Raw genomic sequence first — 17,426 nt, 5'->3', positions numbered from 1 at the left:
CTTTATTGACAAGTACGTTTATCTTCAGTCGTCAACCACCTAACCATCCATTAACTTTATTGACAAGTACGTTTATCTTCAGTCGTCAACCACCTAACCATCAATTAACTTTATTGACAAGTACGTTTATCTTCAGTCGTCAACCACCTAACCATCAATTAACTTTATTGACAAGTACGTTTATCGTCTGTCGCCAACCACCTAACCATCTATTAACTTTATTGACAAGTACGTTTATCTTCAGTTGCCGACCACCTAACCATCCATTAACTTTATTGACAGGTACGTTTATCTTCAGTCGTCAACCACCTAACCATCCATTAACTTTATTGACAACTTAACCATCCATTAACCTTATTGACAAGTACGTTTATCTTCAGTTGCCGACCACCTAACCATCCATTAACTTTATTGACAAGGATGTTTTTCTTCAACCACCACCTAACTATTCATTAACTTTATTGACAACTTAAGCATCCCTTAAGCATCCCTTAACTTTATCTTCAGCCATCCACTAACTAACCATCCATGAACTTTACTGATGACCTAACCATCCCTTTACTTTATTGACAAGGATGTTTTTCTTCAGTCGTCAACCACCTAACCATCCATTAACTTTATTGACAAGTACGTTTATCTTCAGTCATCAACCACCTAACCATCAATTAACTTTATTGACAAGTACGTTTATCTTCAGTCGTCAACCACCTAACCATCAATTAACTTTATTGACAAGTACGTTTATCTTCAGTCGCCAACCACCTAACCATCCATTAACTTTATTGACAAGTACGTTTATCTTCAGTCGTCAACCACCTAACCATCCATTAACTTTATTGACAAGTACGTTTATCTTCAGTTGTCAACCACCTAACCATCAATTAACTTTATTGACAAGTACGTTTATCGTCTGTCGCCAACCACCTAACCATCTATTAACTTTATTGACAAGTACGTTTATCTTCAGTTGCCGACCACCTAACCATCCATTAACTTTATTGACAGGTACGTTTATCTTCAGTCGTCAACCACCTAACCATCCATTAACTTTATTGACAACTTAACCATCCATTAACCTTATTGACAAGTACGTTTATCTTCAGTTGCCGACCACCTAACCATCCATTAACTTTATTGACAAGGATGTTTTTCTTCAACCACCACCTAACCATTCATTAACTTTATTGACAACTTAAGCATCCCTTAACTTTATTGACAAGTACTTTTATCTTCAGCCATCCACTAACTAACCATCCATGAACTTTACTGATGATCTAACCATCCCTTTACTTTATTGACAAGGATGTTTTTCTTCAGTCGTCAACCACCTAACCATTCATTAACTTTATTGACAACTTAAGCATCCCTTAACTTTATTGACAAGTACTTTTATCTTCAGCCATCCACTACCTAACCATCCATGAACTTTACTGATGACCTAACCATCCCTTTACTTTATTGACAAGGATGTTTATCTTCAGTCGTCAACTGCCTAACCATCCATGAACTTTATTGACAAGGACGTTTATGCACCATTATTGACCACCTAACTGTCCCTTAACTTTATTGACAAGGACGTTTACCCACAGTTGCCAACCACCTAACCATCCATGAACTTTATTGACAAGGACGTTTATCCTCAGTCGTCGACGCCTAACCTTCTATTCACATTATTGACAAGGATCGTTGTCAACCTCCGAACCGTCAAATAACTTGACTTTATTGACAAGGACATTTATCTTCCGTTGTTGACTGCCTAACCGTCCCTTAACTTTATTGATGACCTAACCATCCATGAACTTTACTGACGATGTTTATTTTCAGTCGCCGACCACCTAACCGTCCATTACATTCACTGACAAGGATTGTTGTGATTCACCTAACTGCCCATCAACTTTATTGACATGAACAAACAATGGTTTTGGGCCTCACATTTGTGCTGGAGCAAAGTCGGGCTGGTCCATGTGGCATCCGTCTTTGATCATCTTATAGAAGTTGGTATCCACGGCAACATTAGGATATGGACTCTTACCTGAGCAGGTGAGCACACAGGTGACGTGTACAAGTTATTTGAGACGTTATGTGGTGTTGCTATGGTTACCTAGGGAGAAGATTTCCCAAAGTAGGACTCCATAGGACCAGACGTCACTCTGGACCGTGTAAATGCACTGGAAGATGCTCTCTGGAGACATCCACTTGACTGGGAGACGTGCCTGTCACACGAAGAGAGGAAATGACGAGGTGGTCGGCACGTTCTTGTTGTTGTTGTTGTGTAGTCACTAACGTTTCCCTGGACAATGTAGCTGTCGTCATTGCGAATGTCTCGTGCCAAACCAAAGTCGCAGATTTTTGCAACATGGCGGTCAGTTAGCAAAACATTCCTTGCTGCAACGTCTCTGTGGATACACTAACACACACACACACACACACACTGACTTACCACACTTATGCATATGTGCGTGTGTGTGTGTGTGTTGTTACATTTCGTGTTGACAGGAAGTCCAAACCCTGAGCCACCTGGTATGAAAACCTCATGAGGTCACTGACACACAAACGCTCCACATGCCCACCTGAATGAAACACACGCACACGCGCGCGCACACACACACACACGCACGTTGACTGCATGTGTGTGGTTATCAGACATGACTGTGCATGAGTGTGTGTGTTACCTGAGTGTGAAAGCACTGATTGCATTTCCTGATATTCAGAACAACACGAGATCCCACTGTCACTGCAACACACACACAAAACATGCTCATCCGTGCACGTGTGCAACACACACACACACACACACACAACTTGGCGTGTTTGAAGAAGAGGAAGTTGAAAAAGAAAAAAAACCTCCTGAGCCTGACGTCCTGACTCGTCACATTTGAGTATTTTGTGTCGCCATTCAAGATGGCTGCCCTGAAATCGCGAGTGTGCACACGCAGGAAGTTGAGCAGGTCGCCGTGACTACAGTACTCGGTGATCATCAGCATGGGGCCTAGTAAGAGGATCAAAGTTCACAGAAATTCTTCATCCAAATTTTTTTTTTTTATCCTTTGACCTTTGATCCCCACCTCCTTGAGTGCATGCGCCCAGCAGGTTGACGATGTTGTCATGGAAACCAAGATGGCTGAGAATCTTCAGCTCACACATGAGAGCTTCCCGCTCCTCCAAGTGAGCGCTCGCTGCACACAAACGTACACACATTTACATGGACGTGCGTGTGTGTGTGTATCGAGAATGGTTGATGAATCGTTGATAAATGATTGATGAATCGTTAATTAAGACGTCTGTTTTAGAGTTAGTCTCTGAACATTTTGAAAAAAAGGTTCAAGAGGAACGCTACCAGGACCTCCAGAAAGTGTAGAAGTCACAAGGAAGAGGTGCTCTTTGGAATAGGGACAAGAAATTACCAAAAACTGCAAAATTCCAAGGCCATCTCTAACCCTGTTAAAATGCCTATATTTTTTTACGGCATGTCTTATGTAATGTCTCTTATTACAGCATCTAATGTGTTTTATTTATTAAGTATGGCGTAAAACTAAGGCAGTAACAACATCAAATCAGAAGCACAAAATGAATTCAGAGCCACCATCCACCAGTGCGACGTTTGATGTGTGTGGTAAAAGGCAGCCTGCTAGCATGAAATAACTTGAGGTTGTGTACCACAAATACACACATGAGCACTCATCAGATCTTACCTTTATGCATTCCCACATAATATCAGCATTTGGGGGCAAATATGAGATGAAAGGAGATGGCTAAAAATGCAGTATAGTAGTCTATCTTTGCAGCATGGGACAAAGTTAGCGCACGATCGATGGTGCGTTCAACGACAGTCCGGCAAAGTGGGACGAGTCGCCGCTTGCAACAAACAGCATATACATGCAAAAATATCATATTTTCAGAATTGATATGCATTTACGGCAGTGACCGAGTGGTTAGCATGTTGGCCACACAGTCAGGAGATCGGGAAGATCTGGATTCGAATTCCCGCTTGCGCATCATCATCTGTGTGGAGATTGCATGTTCTCCCCGTGCGTGTTCCCCAGGTACTCCAGGTTTCCTCCCACATTCCAAAAAACATGCAGGTTAGGTTATTTGGTGACTCTAAATTGCCCACAGGTATGAAAGTGAGCGTGAATGGTTGTTTGTCTGTATGTGCCCTGCGACTGGCTGGCAAACAGTCCAGGGTGTACCCGCCTCTTGCCAAGGCATTTTAACAGGGTTAGAGAGTGCCTTGGATTTTTGCAGTTTTTGGTGATTTTAAAATCTTGGTTAAAAAGTATGAAGAAAAGCCGTGATGGCTGTAAATGTTTTATCTAAATGAATGATACACTGCTTAATATGTGCACGTGTAATATGTTGTGTACGTCACACGTTCAGTGTTTCATGTTGTGCTGCTGTCACTTACACAGTAAAAAAGATTTACTGGGCTTAAAAGAGATTTTTAACCTGGTTAAATGAAGGTCAAACAAATAGTGAATGATTGATGACAGGTTAAAAAATGCTTGAACAATGAATGATTCATAAAAGATTAATCAACGATGAACAAATTATTGATGAATGGTTGATAATGAATGATTGATAAATGATTGAGGGATGATTAATTGAGGAATGAGTAATAATAATCAATGAATGTTTGATGAAAAATGAATGAATAATAGATAAATTATGCATCAATAATGATCAATTATCACGATTTATCTATCATTTATAATTACGCATCAATCAATCATTAATCATTCCCCAGTCATTAAGTATATATGATAATTGATCAATTATTGATGTGTAATTGATGAATGATTGATTAATGAAAATTGCTGAAAAGTGGATGCAACAATGAAAACCACAAATTGGAACTGACGTTTGAGCATCTTGACGGCCACCCGGGTAACATCATCTGTCCCGAGCCCATACGCCGTGGCCTCCACGACCTTTCCGAAGGCACCTGATCCCAAAACAGCACCTGGTCGGAAGTGTCAAAGGTCAGTGCAAAGTTTTAATTTCAAGGTGCTGGTGGAAAAACATGTTTACCGAGGCGGAGCTTGTCCCGTGGAAACTCCCACTTGACATTGTAAGGAAGCTGGTTGGGGTCGATGAACGTGTAGTTGTTCCCGTCGCAGCTCTCGATGATCTTCCAGCGAATTTCGTATTTTGGTTTCTGAACAGTGGACAAGATGGACAAAAATGTTTTCTCACCGTTTTGGCTAAATGTGAAGGACGTCATTAGCATACCAACCATTTTCATCCTACAAAGGACAAGCAGCAAGAGCAACAAGAGCGCCACGATGGCGACACCGGACGCAACGAGAAAAGGCTGCGTGAGGATGCTCGGACTTCCTGCAGAAGCTGAGAAGACGTTTCAAACTTACTTGACGAGCCGAGCCGCTAAGGAAGGTGGTGACAGGGGCGTGCTTACGAAGAAAGAAGGTGTCACGCGAGCGTCCCACGCTGTTAAAAGAGACACACTCGATGGTGACATCATCAGACGGTGACTGAGGGAGGGGGAGGTGTTTTGTGAACTCCTCCCTTTCCTGTGTTGTGACATCATCAACCTGATTGGTGGAGATGTTGATGCACCTGCACAGGGAGTCAAGGTCGCATGGATAAGACAGGTCAGAGCGTGGGGGTGTGCATGTGAGCGTACGTGTGGACGAGGCCGCTGCAGGTGACCCAAAGGATTGTGGGAGGAGGGAAGCCTGAGCTGCTGCAGGTCAGAGTGTTGTTGTCCACCGTGATGAGGCTGCTCGGAGCGCCTTTTTGGTATTGGACAAGAGCAAAGATCGAGCATCGGTCCATGTGAAGGAGAAGAGGAGAATGACCATTTGCTTACGGAGAATTCTCAGGTCAAAGTTCAGGGAGCCATTGAAGAAAGAGTTAGCGAAGTGGAGCGTGTAACGACCCTTCGCGTCACGATGAACACGATTCAACAGCAGGCTCGTTTGTGACCTGCAAACATGACAGTTTGAACGTAGACACAATGATGAAGGACGTCATGCGGCCATGCCAACCTGTAGATGTTAAAGCTCTGCATCTTCTTCTGCACTCGTGTTGGTGTCACCCAGTCGAGGTTCCTGATTGGTGGATATGCTTCCACAGCGACGGTCAACATGACGTCGCCGCCCTCATGCACGTCCACCGTGCTACTGCGGCTCACGACGTTAGGGTACGCTACATCAGTGCTAACATTAGCGAGCAGTTCCCAGTCATCTTTCATTGTAGAATTAGCACTGTTGCTCATGTTAGCATCACTTTGAGCTTTAGCACGCTGCTGCAGGAACACCTTCAGGAAGGGAGCATCTGACAGAGAGAATGCACACGCATCAAAAATGTGATCATCTTTCAACACATGACCACCTAACGCTTCCCACCTAAGACGCTCAGCCTCGCTGCTACCGTCGTGTCTCCGGCCTCGTTGCGAGCTGTACACGCATAACGTCCACTGTGCCTCCGAGTCACGCCGACGACGCTCAGCGTGCTGTTCATATGCAGCTGGTTGCTGTAGAGACGAGTCACTGTAATGTTCGGAGCCTGGAATGAAGCATGTGACCTTCAAGTCAAGGCTTTAGCGCCAGGTTGCACTGCATTTGTACTGCTCTTGTGGATTTTGTGACATTGTTTTTTCAATGGAAAAGTGTGCATGTTAAAAATCTCTGCATAGATTTTTTTGTGCAACATGAGTGCAGGAACAGTTGAAATAAAGGGATTGCCCTCCAAGCATAATCTCTTCTCCTCCCCCTCAATCTTTGCAAAACTGGGTGAAAGTGATGTTAAATGCTCAGTTGTTCATTCGTCATTTGTGATTATTTTTTTTATCATTTTCTGCATGTAAAACTATGATTATGACATATTACATCTTGCACTTGTCATGTTTGTGGCATTGTTTTTTTATGTAAAACAGTGCATGTTTGAAAGCCTTTTACTGCCCAGGACAATAAAAGGGATTGCCCTCCAAGCATAATCTCCTCTCCTACCCCTCCGTCTTTGCAAAACTAGGTGAAAGTGATGTTAAATGTTCACTTGTCCATTCAGTTGTCATTATGTTTGCATCCTTTTCTGCATCCATCCAATTCAGCTTATCCGAGGTCGGGTGCTTCTCGCCCTTCTATAAGGGAAAGCCTACTGAGAAAACTAATTTCATTGTACTCGCAATCTTGTCCTTTCAGTCACGAACCAAACTTTCTGCATGTAAAACTATAATTATTGTCTATAAAATGTGTTTTAGGTTAACATTTTTGGGTGTCTGGAGCGGATGAATTGGGTCTACATTATTTTCTTTGGGAAAATTTGCTTCGGTTAGAGTCCGTTTTGGTTTGAGTCTGACCTTCTGGAACAGATTATTGATGCTAACCAAAGCACTACGAATGTGGTCTAACAGGACCAGTACACAAAAATCCAACAGTTCTGTTTTCTCAGAACTGTGGTCCGTTATGAATCCTCACTTCAAGTCCTCTAACAAATTGTTGCTCATCTGAACATCACCTCTCACCTGCACATGGGGGTGTGTCCAGGTGACAGTGTAGATGTGGGAGGGGTTACTGGTCACACATGTGACCTCAAATGTTTCTCCTTCCAGATGAAAAAAATCCCTCTGATTGACAGACGCATGAGGGGGACGATGTTGTCCTGGAGGTGAGACAGATACGACAGTTGAGTAAGGGACACGCGGAAAGACAGGTGAGACTGTCGAGCGAGAGAGACGGAAAGACAGGCGAGACAGGCGAGCGAGACACAGATGGAAAGACAGGTGAGACAGCCGAGTGAGAGACAGATGGAAAGACAGGTGAGACAGTCGAGCGAGACACATGGAAAGACAGGTGACACTTTTGAGTGAGAGAGACGGAAAGACAGGCGAGACAGTCGAGCGAGAGACACATGGAAAGACAGGTGAGACAGTCGAGCGAGACACATGGAAAGACAGGTGAGACTGTTGAGTGAGAGAGATGGAAAGACAGGTGAGACATGGACAGACAGTCAGGTGAGACAGTCAAGTGAGAGAGACAAGGGCATTACTTGGTGCCACCAGCAGATTAACGGCTTTGGATCGGAAGTGTGTGCCAAGTTTCCAGCCCGAGCAGACATAGCGTCCGTTGAAGTTCCTATGGAGCTTATGGATGAGGGCTCCTTTGTGGGGGTCAAAGGTCACACTCATGCCCCTGGGCAGATGTTGGGCCCGCCCCCCATCCTGGTCGTCTGATTGGAGGGTGAGGTTTGTGACCGACGGGTCCGTCAGCAGACACTTGAACAGGAAGTCGTCACCCTCTTTGACACTGGGGGTCACGCGAGGCGTGACAAAGACACTGGACGGGTCGGACGGGTCTGCAAGATGATCAACAGGGGAAGTGATGTCATTGGTAGCAGTAAGTTGTGAGAAAGGGGGCGTGGCCTCGCTCACCTTTGACGTACAGGTGGATGTGGGTGTGCAGGTGATCCAGACTCCGGTTGGCGTAGGAACAGAGATACGTTCCGGTGTGTTTGGGCTCAGAGCGCCTGACCTCCAGCACACCACGTTGTTCAGGCAGCAAACGAAGTGCATTGGTGGACCAGCGGACCGAAGCGTTGCCGTGACAACTGAGGCTGAATGCGGAACCGGCGGTCAACACCACTTCGGAGCCATTCAGTAGCAAATCAGAGTCCAGATGAATGAATGGTGGACAGAAATCTGGAAGGAAGACGAGCGGTTGATTGTCAGTGGGCGTGGCTAGCTGACATCATTGTCATCTTTTATCTGGGATAATTAACGTTTAGCCTCATTTGCGTCCTGATAAGCAAACGCATTGTCTGATATTCACACTTGTAGGTAGATGATAAAAGGATGTGGAGGGCCCCACTGACTAGGTTTGCCTTGGGCCCCCAAATGACTAAATACGCCCGCCGATGCAGCGCTGCATCTGCAACTCATTACATCTCTGTGCAAGTGTGATGCGTGAGTATTCCGCCAGGGACATACGTGGACGTTTTGCTAAGCGCTATGCTGAGCTTCATGACTTTCAAGAGTTTTGTCAACACCACAAAAATACTCAAGCCTCCCAGACTGGATGGCTGTCATTAAACTAAGTTGCCAAACGCATATCTAACCAACCAATGGGATGCTCCGAAACCTTTTCACTGCTCAGTGATTTGATGACGGACTCAAACATTTTTCATGCCCTTAATGACGACTCACTCTGTTTAATTCCTTCTTGGAATGGGATCTGCCAGCTTTACAGCCCTAAATCAGTACTTACAGAGTGAAAGTCATTAGTTCACTGAGGAGCAAAGATGTCTGAAGCCTGCAGAAATGTCCTGCTGACGTTTATGAATAGAGACTACGCCGTACACACTCCACTGAGTCAGCTCAATCTCAACAGTGACTGAAATGTTTCCAGCTTTACAGTTTAGAGCAGTAATGTGCAGTCAGGGGAAGCACCTGTCGTGATGAAAAATCTAAAAAACAATAATAATGATAAAATAAATACTAATATCCACTGAACTCAGTGGCAGGCGGCTCATTTGGTACCTCAGCCTTCAGGGGGTGGGCCAGAATGGCACCGTGAAAGCTAGTATGAAAAACAAGTACAACTCTGATAGTCATTACGTGCCGTGGGGAGACTCATAATTCGCCTAATTCATCACGCCTGACTTACATTACTGCTGGTAGCTTGGAGTCGGTGACTACTTTCCACCGTGATCGGAAGTACACATTTGTGTCTAAACTTCACGCAATCAAGATTTATCTCATAACATGACAAAAAAATACAACTTTTTAAGTAAAGTCCATCTACTCACCAGAGATTTGTCCTCAGTCAGCCATTGTGGGCCTAAATTCTCTTGAACAATTTTCTCTGATCAACCAATCAGGACAGGGAGCCTGCCTCTCTGATCTCTCTGATCAACCAATGGGGGTATTGGGAGCCTGCACGCTGGCTTTGAGGCAAATCAGAACTCTGATTGGCTAAAAATTGTAAATGAATTGCATTTGACACACGTTGCATTGAATAGTTTGCATGTGACAGCGACTTATCAATCTCGCCAGGATGTCTGGGAACCTGATTCTGAAGGCCCTGGGCAGATTCCATAGATATGGCAACACACAGAAGCTGGAATCTGATTGGGCAAAAGAAATTGAACATACACATACACGTACTGGAAGCACTGCAGCCAAGAAACACACCACAAAAGGAAGATAATAGACTGTTGGGAATAAATTCATATCATTTAATGGAACCATTACTCCAATTTTAGTTTGAAAAATAGGTCAGTGCTTCTGCTAATGGTTAGGCCAGCAGAGAAGGCTTTGTTGGCCCTGACTGCACACCATTGATTGAACTGTATTCTAAATGTATTTTCTGTATGAGTCCAATCGTTTTTCTCATTTTCTTAAGTAAAAATCGCTGAATTTCCTGATCAGGTTAGGTTGTCAACACCCTGAGTCGGATCATTGCACCTGCCAGTTTGTGTCCAGTAATATCATGTGGCAGAAACATTTACTATACACCAAGTGTGTCGTCATTATTCTTACTGATCAGACAATAAAATACAGAGGAATGTCATACGGGAGGCACTTACAGTACCATTGCATCCTAAGGGGTGGGGGGGAGGGGTGCGTGAGCTGGAAGGTGCTTGTCACTGCCGTCCTTCCAGTGAGGAATTTTTTTTTGACAGCAGTAGCACTAGTTAGCAGAAAGTCAAATGCATTCAAGGTATTTTATGCTCTGCTGAATGAATGAATGAATTTGACTGCCAAGATGGAGGATTATATACCTAAGCTCACCAGGAGCTGATCAGAGTTTTACAGCAAAGCATCAGAACTTTTCCAGGAAAGGCTGCATGTACTTCATATGCAAATAAAAGCTAAGAACACAAATGGTTTCCAGTTAATAAATAATTAAATCAATGCGGCTAAGAAGTGTTTGAAAACAATTAGAAGACATTTTTAAAACAACGGTGAATTGTTCTCTTCTTTTATGTGTTATCCTCTTAATGAACAACCTTTATTACATTTTTTTTTAAAGAACCAGCCATGAACCTGCTTTAGAGTGTACTGTCAAACTATTCTTCATGTTCCATGCAGTTCCTTTAAGAAAGCTTTGACTTTAATGATGGCGCATGTCACGTGCCTCTCTCCCGCTACTGCCTACATAGCTTCCCTCTCTGCTTCCACTCATGGAACTACTGCCTTGCTTATTTGACATGCGGGATTCAGACCATCCCCGAGAAAAAAAAAACACATTAGGTGAAAAGACAAAGGCAAGGTTGTGATGAAATTCTACTGCGGAGGACTCTGAGCTGTTGAGTGAAGTGTTTGCTTTGGATGCACTGGTGCTACCACACTCAACACATCAAGCCAGCACATTCTTTCTAACCTGATGCAAAAAACACATGACAGACTGCCCACAGACACGCTCAGTGGACTAAATGGACATGGGAGTGTGTGGAGAATGCAGGTGGATGTGTCACATTTCAGTCATGAAGCACAATGCTGCAATCTTTGACAGCCTCAAAGATGGAGCGTAAAAGATCCGGCCAACATGTGCAGAATGAAGCAGCCAGGTACGGTGGCTCACATGTGGAGCTTGAAGTTTCTCAATAAGGTAAGCCCAGTAGTTTCATTAAAAAAATCCATTTGGACGATCTTGGAGGAGATCCGAAGATGCTGGAGATGGGTTGGCCCTACCCTTCTCAAACCTGCATCTAACACCACAAGACACGCCCTCTTCTGGAATCCACAAGGGAAAAGGAAGACCAAGAAACAGCTGGTGCTGTGTCGTAGATGCAGGTGTGAAGAGTTCTGGCCATACAAGCTGTAGAAGCTGGCCAGGCCCAGGATATCAGGAGAGCCTTGTTTATCCAAAGCTTGGCTGTATGCTTAAATACCGTAAGTTTCGGTGTATAAGCCGCACATGTCCATGTCATAAAATGCCATATTGTGGCGCGCACAAGTCCGTGATGACCTGGCAGCTCTTTATTTGACAGGAGCCAATCATGAGCTAGGAATAAACTCACAACGAGCTCGTCAACCCACTGGAAATTCCAGAAGGTCATTACTCAACAGTCTGACTCGCGGTTTCATCTTTCAAACAACATTAAACTCATCACAACTTAAAGGAAAAGTGCACTTTTGGGGGAATTTTGCCCATCATCCACAATCCTTATGTGAGACATGAACACACGTTTTTCTCGTTTCTGTGCGTTCTAACGATATAAAAACAGATCAAAAGAGTGCACGTAATGGGACACACCTATTCGGCCCATAAAGCCTTCTGAAAAAACTCCAGAAAGCGCCAACGCTCCATTTACTGTACACGTGACCTGAGCGGCATACCTGGTAGTATCCGCCGGAGAGCACTCTGCAAAAAATGCACTGCTAATTGATAGTTATGACCGGAGAAGACAATGAATACAATATAATGTTCACAGCCATAATACAGACAGTAAACAGATACTTTATGTCTGTCTATTTAATTCTAGCAGTATAAAATAGTGGTTGGGGCAGCAGCGGTGTTCAAGATCCTGCTGTAAGTGACGATGATGATGGCTGGGTTTGCTTGAGAGATGAGGAAGAGTAGCACAAGTGGATCAGACATTTTGATGAGCTGGTATCGTGGAGACAGGGATCTGACAAATTCTGAGCCCGGTGACGTCATAATATGCCAATTAGATGAGTTCATTCTCTCCCATCACAAACTTTGGGTCATACTGATGATTTTTCTCATTTACAGCATGCCTTTATCGCTAACAGTTTTCAAGCTAACACCCTTTTGAAATAGTAATATCAAAACTGAAAAACACTCTGGCGCCTAAAAGGTTAAGTTAACGCTACTTAATTTACTGAGTGGGTAAATACATTTTAGAATAACTGTTTGCATTGATGTCTATTGATGGTATTATTGTTGAGTGCCTTAAAATAATTACTATATAGATACTGAATAACTGTTGAATCAATTAATCTAATAATTTCGTGAATGATTGCAAGTAGTTTACTGAAATAATGCCTTATTAAATAATGAGCTGTATAAATGACAACTGCTCAAGTGTGTCAGAGGTTAAACAGAAATAGCGTGGTGCTCGCACGTGTCATCGTGCACACGCTGGCTTGCGACGCGATCCCAGAAAGTTAAAAAATGTTCAACTTTTCATCGCTGTCACCCAGACGAGGACCAATGGGCGGGAGTTTCATTGATCGACCAATGAGCGGGCAGGATGCTAATCAGTACGCCATACTTGCCGTGTCAGATTTCCCGGAGCTATTTGCATTTCTAAAGAAGAATATAGAGATATAAAGAAGAAAGCGGCATGGGACCTCGTCGGTGCCAGAGTAAACATATCAGGTAAGTTTACATTCATTCATGTAAGTTTATCTTCAATACTAGCAAGATCGGGGACTAGCAAGAGTACTCCATCAACACCGGCCACTTTTCCTCCTCTGAACTACTTCGATACCCCCAGATTCCCTCCACACCTGACAGCCAATCAAAACCGTGGGAGCCTCGTACAATTCGCTCTGGATGTGAACACGTAGCTCACGGGTGTCGCTGGTCACAGACACTCGTCACCTCCTGTGTGCATAGTTTGCTACGCGTTAGCGATGAGTTTCGCCAATCGCAGTCGTTTGGGACTCAGGAAGAAGGCGGGTTTATAACATTTAAGAGTTAGCGCCCCCTATGCTAACCAAGGCAGACAGCACCTTTAACAGATTAAAACATTGATGATCCAGGACCTTGATACATGATGATTCATCTGACTGATATCCTGGGCGGTATTATAAGATATACTGTGGTCATGTTTTATTTTTAGCAGATGGTCCTCCTGAGCAACGTCAAACTGATTTCATCCAAAACACGTTCATCAAAATATGATCATTTTAGGCTTCCGGTGGGATCATTTGTCATTTAGTGTCTGGCAACAACGGTCAAGAGTGAAAATTCAAAAAGTGACAATGATCTGCATGGTCTCAACTGATGCTGGTGTTGAAGAACCATGACCTCAACCCCAGCGGAAACTTGTGGGATCAGCTTGGACATGAGTGTGTGAGCAGCATATGCTTATGTTAGTGACCTTATCCCCAAAAGGTCAACATTATTTCGGCTTAGGATTCTTTAGCATGCTTCTTGGGGCAGTTCAAAGTTTCTTTTCCAGGTGTATTTGGAGTGTTTGTGCAATAAAGACGTTGGCCGTGAGAAGAAGAAGATTCTAAATGAATGATTTGATAAAAGGTCAAAGCCTTCTTAGATGAAAAACATGATTGGGGAAGTTTCTTTTAGGTCAGAACAAGAGATTTTTGTTGACGTGACAGTTGAGTTTCAGAAGAAAAACAGAAGTGAGACTTTGTATTTAACGCTCATCAGCAGTTTGGAAGTCGTGTGTCTGGAAAAGAAAAGAGGAAGAAGACGCACTGTCCTCGTCAGGATGGAAAAGACGTCCAACATCAAACATGGTCTTCTAGAACGCCCCGATAAAGAAATCTACGAGTTTTGTTATCAAAGGGTAAGATTATTATTCACTTTTTATTTATTGTTCTTCCTTTCATCATTCCTGCAAAATGTGTAGAACATTTTCCTCCTGATTACTTACTTGTCCATTTTTAGCAGCTAACATTTAAGAAGTAACTGTTTGTCTTCTTACCTTCAGTGGAGCCACCAAAGATGATTGACAGCAGAAGAAAATAGAACGTCTTCATCTTCATCTTGTCCAAACTGACTGACGCTCAAGCAGCTCAACTTCCTGCCAGATGCTGGCTCCACCCACTTTCCTGCCCCTGCGCCTACACTGACCAAGCTCCATCACCCCCCCACAGCCCCTGACCTCCATCAGCAGACCTGCTAACCTTGAAGACATTTTATGAGTGCTTCCCGCCGACCCGGCACGCACGATTTGGTTGATAACTAACCAGACTAAACACGGCCAGTGGTGGTGTTATTGTGTTATTAGATACTGTATGTCTTTTTATTATAATATTTGGTCAAAACAGCTGGGCAAGTGGACAAGATGTAGCTTGAGTGAACAATGGTAATTAAAGAGAGAAGGGAGATGGGATTCATCAATATGTTAACAATATGCCCCCTGAAGGAGAAAATAATGCACTATAGGCTGACCAATCACAGCCTTTGTAATCCGCGTCACCGGAGCGCAAGATTTGATTTTTTTCCAACAAAAATGCATACCGGCCGAGCAGCAAAGCGTATTCAAGTATGAAAGTGTGAGTATGAAAAATGCGTACACGTTAGCAGGTCTGCAACAGCCGCAGACCGCTGACAGATTTAGTCTTAAGTAGGGGAGCCACGAGACGGGACGATGCACGAGATTGGGTCTTACGAGAACAACACTAGATTTTAACATAACTCTTAAGAAAAGTACCATGAAAAAAATATGGAAATTAGGGCTGTCAAATGACTACAAATTTTAACAGAATTAATCACAGTTTTCAAGTTAATTAATCATGTTTAATCACCATTTGCAACTATGTGTGAAATATGCCCATTTTTACTGTGTTTTGTGAACAAAAAGATAAACGGCAGGACCGGATTACATTTATTTGGATGCATTAAAAGCTCCAAAAGAACTGAAAATGTAACTCAAGCTAAAAGATAGCACACACGTCTCAAATCCTATTTACCTAAAACTAGTGCTTTTAATAGCAGCACAACATTTGAATCAGAGAAGTGACATTCCATGTCCCAAGAACCAGATACGGCCGCAGACGACCCGCCTTCGACCGCCACCCAAAACACACTGCACCGGACCCTTATGCTTGCCCCCGCAGGTGGTGGGTCTGCAGGGGGAGATCTACGGGGAGGCTACTACTGTATGTGCCTCCCAACAACCTCAGACCCCCACCCATTCTTAAACCTCAGCCGTCTCTGACCGCCAACGGAGAATGAATGCAAAGTTTTGATACTGAACAAATCTGTGCCATTGTTAGCGCTAGCTAGTGTGCCATCGTTTTTGGAGCAAATAAAAAGAACTTAGTGGGCGGGGCCACGTGGTAGGTGAGGTCATTGACTTTACAACTTGTGTTGGTGGAAATGTTTGCCTGTTTTACTGCTGGAAAAAAGGGGACAAAAGCCTGCAATTTACATTTTTCAGCAAATACAAAAGCATTGTGGCATGAATATTGCGTCATGAAAGAGCCACTAATGACGTCATTATGGTGAGCTTCTTTTCACAGGCAGCTTTCCTCCTGATCCTCACCTCCACCTGGTGACGTCACTTCCTGTTCTTCCGCTCTGAAAGGGAAACAGTCACCCACCTCTTCATCTTCATTATCATCGTCATCAACATCACCATACCTGTCTGCGTCCTGCGCAGCACCGCCATGAAGTTCCACGCTGACGGGGGTCATGAAAACACCATGAGAAGGACCCGCCTCCTCCAGGTCAACTGTCACTTTGGGGGCTTGACTTCCTGTTTGCACCAAGAGGAACTGACTTGACAAACTGTCTACCTCAAGATCCAAATCATGTGATGGTGTGATTTTCAGAGTTTCACCGCTCATGTCGATGGGCCCATCAGCTGGTGTGGGTGCCGATGGAACCACCGCCGGATGTTTGCGCATCAGGAAGTCATCCATCAGCCTAGCGTACATCTGGGAGGAAGAAAGGAAGGAAGGTAGGAAAGGAGGACACACTTAAAGTGAGACTTAATGGGATACTTTCAATAATGTGCCCCTAACGAGGTCACCACCTTTCTGTAGTCATCAGTCAACATGAGGTCCAGAGAGGCCACTAAAGACGAGAACAGCGGTCTGGACCCAGGACACTCGTTCCAACACATCTTCATCATGCTGTAACTAAACACATATCACATTGTCATACATGTTGTGATATCATGTATCATACATGATGAAATATATATCATATATTTCATCATACATGATGTCATATAAGTTAGCATACATGGTGTCATACGTGTTAGCATACATTATGTCATATACTGTATGTTACCATACATTATGACATACTGTATATGTTAGCATATATATTGTTATATTGTGTTGTCATACATGATTTCATATATGTTAGCATACATGGTGTAATACGTGTTAGCATACATTATGTCATATACTGTATGTTACCATACATTATGACATACTGTTTATGTTAGCATATATATTGTTATATTGTGTTGTCATACATGATTACATATGTTAGCACACATGATGTCATATATGTTAGCATACATATTATATGCATACATGATGTCATATACAGTATGTTTGCATATGTGATGTCATATGTTAGCATACATGATGTCATATATGTTAGCATACATGTCATATGTGTTTGCATACATGATGTCTTATATGTTAGCACACATGATGTCATATATGTTTGCATATATGATGTCATATATGCTAGCATACATGTTATATGCATACATGATGTCATATATGTTGGTATACATATTGTGTTGTCATACATGATATCATGTGTTTGCATACATGATGTCATGTA

At 43.3% G+C, this 17,426-nt stretch overlaps 2 protein-coding genes and 1 long non-coding RNA gene across 7 annotated transcripts in view; 1 reads left to right on the top strand and 2 right to left on the bottom strand.

Annotated features, from left to right (window-relative positions):
* Positions 1-1,928: 1,928 nt before the first annotated feature.
* Positions 1,929-14,670, bottom strand: csf1rb (colony stimulating factor 1 receptor, b). Its single transcript, XM_054754550.1, has 19 exons — positions 14,599-14,670; positions 8,390-8,656; positions 8,008-8,313; positions 7,484-7,620; positions 6,366-6,525; positions 6,006-6,294; positions 5,828-5,943; positions 5,642-5,750; positions 5,414-5,574; positions 5,234-5,343; positions 5,029-5,155; positions 4,859-4,960; positions 3,066-3,176; positions 2,845-2,989; positions 2,673-2,734; positions 2,482-2,570; positions 2,285-2,407; positions 2,102-2,213; positions 1,929-2,032 (listed from the first exon to the last, which is right to left on the bottom strand). Exons 1-19 carry the CDS (start codon positions 14,657-14,659, stop codon positions 1,929-1,931), a joined length of 2,691 nt encoding a protein of 896 aa, XP_054610525.1. The 5' UTR covers positions 14,660-14,670.
* Positions 13,149-15,003, top strand: LOC129168839 (uncharacterized). Its single transcript, XR_008566348.1, has 3 exons — positions 13,149-13,304; positions 14,322-14,460; positions 14,605-15,003. It is a non-coding gene; the product is annotated as an uncharacterized LOC129168839 (long non-coding RNA).
* Positions 15,004-15,445: 442 nt separating this feature from the next.
* The window catches only part of LOC129168836 (platelet-derived growth factor receptor beta-like), a 17,522-nt gene continuing 15,541 nt past the window's right edge, over positions 15,446-17,426 (bottom strand). For 4 of the 5 annotated variants that reach the window (XM_054754544.1, XM_054754548.1, XM_054754545.1 and 1 more), the window contains exons 26-29: positions 16,657-16,762; positions 16,462-16,558; positions 16,263-16,377; positions 15,446-16,199 (exon numbers count right to left, since the gene is read on the bottom strand). In XM_054754544.1, the coding sequence (XP_054610519.1) occupies positions 16,136-16,199; positions 16,263-16,377; positions 16,462-16,558; positions 16,657-16,762 (382 nt within the window). In that variant the 3' untranslated portion in view covers positions 15,446-16,135. The remainder of the gene's footprint in view (positions 16,200-16,262; positions 16,378-16,461; positions 16,559-16,656; positions 16,763-17,426) is intronic. The other variant, XM_054754546.1, reaches the window with a different exon arrangement.

Source organism: Dunckerocampus dactyliophorus, chromosome 16 (genome assembly GCF_027744805.1).
Source record: "Dunckerocampus dactyliophorus isolate RoL2022-P2 chromosome 16, RoL_Ddac_1.1, whole genome shotgun sequence".
Classification (NCBI taxonomy): domain Eukaryota; kingdom Metazoa; phylum Chordata; class Actinopteri; order Syngnathiformes; family Syngnathidae; genus Dunckerocampus; species Dunckerocampus dactyliophorus.
This window is presented reverse-complemented; position numbering and strand designations above follow the sequence as displayed.

What these genes read in the sequence shown, in the direction of transcription:
- csf1rb (XM_054754550.1), bottom strand. Translation starts at nt 14,659, where the DNA reads ATGAAGATGAAGACGTTCTATTTTCTTCTGCTGTCAATCATCTTTGGT. An exon ending in CATCCACCTGTACGTCAAAG is followed by an intron (nt 8,314 to 8,389) that starts GTGAGCGAGGCC and finishes ATCATCTTGCAG; the next exon opens with ACCCGTCCGACCCGTCCAGT. An exon ending in TGCAGCGGCCTCGTCCACAC is followed by an intron (nt 5,575 to 5,641) that starts GTACGCTCACAT and finishes CTCCCTGTGCAG; the next exon opens with GTGCATCAACATCTCCACCA.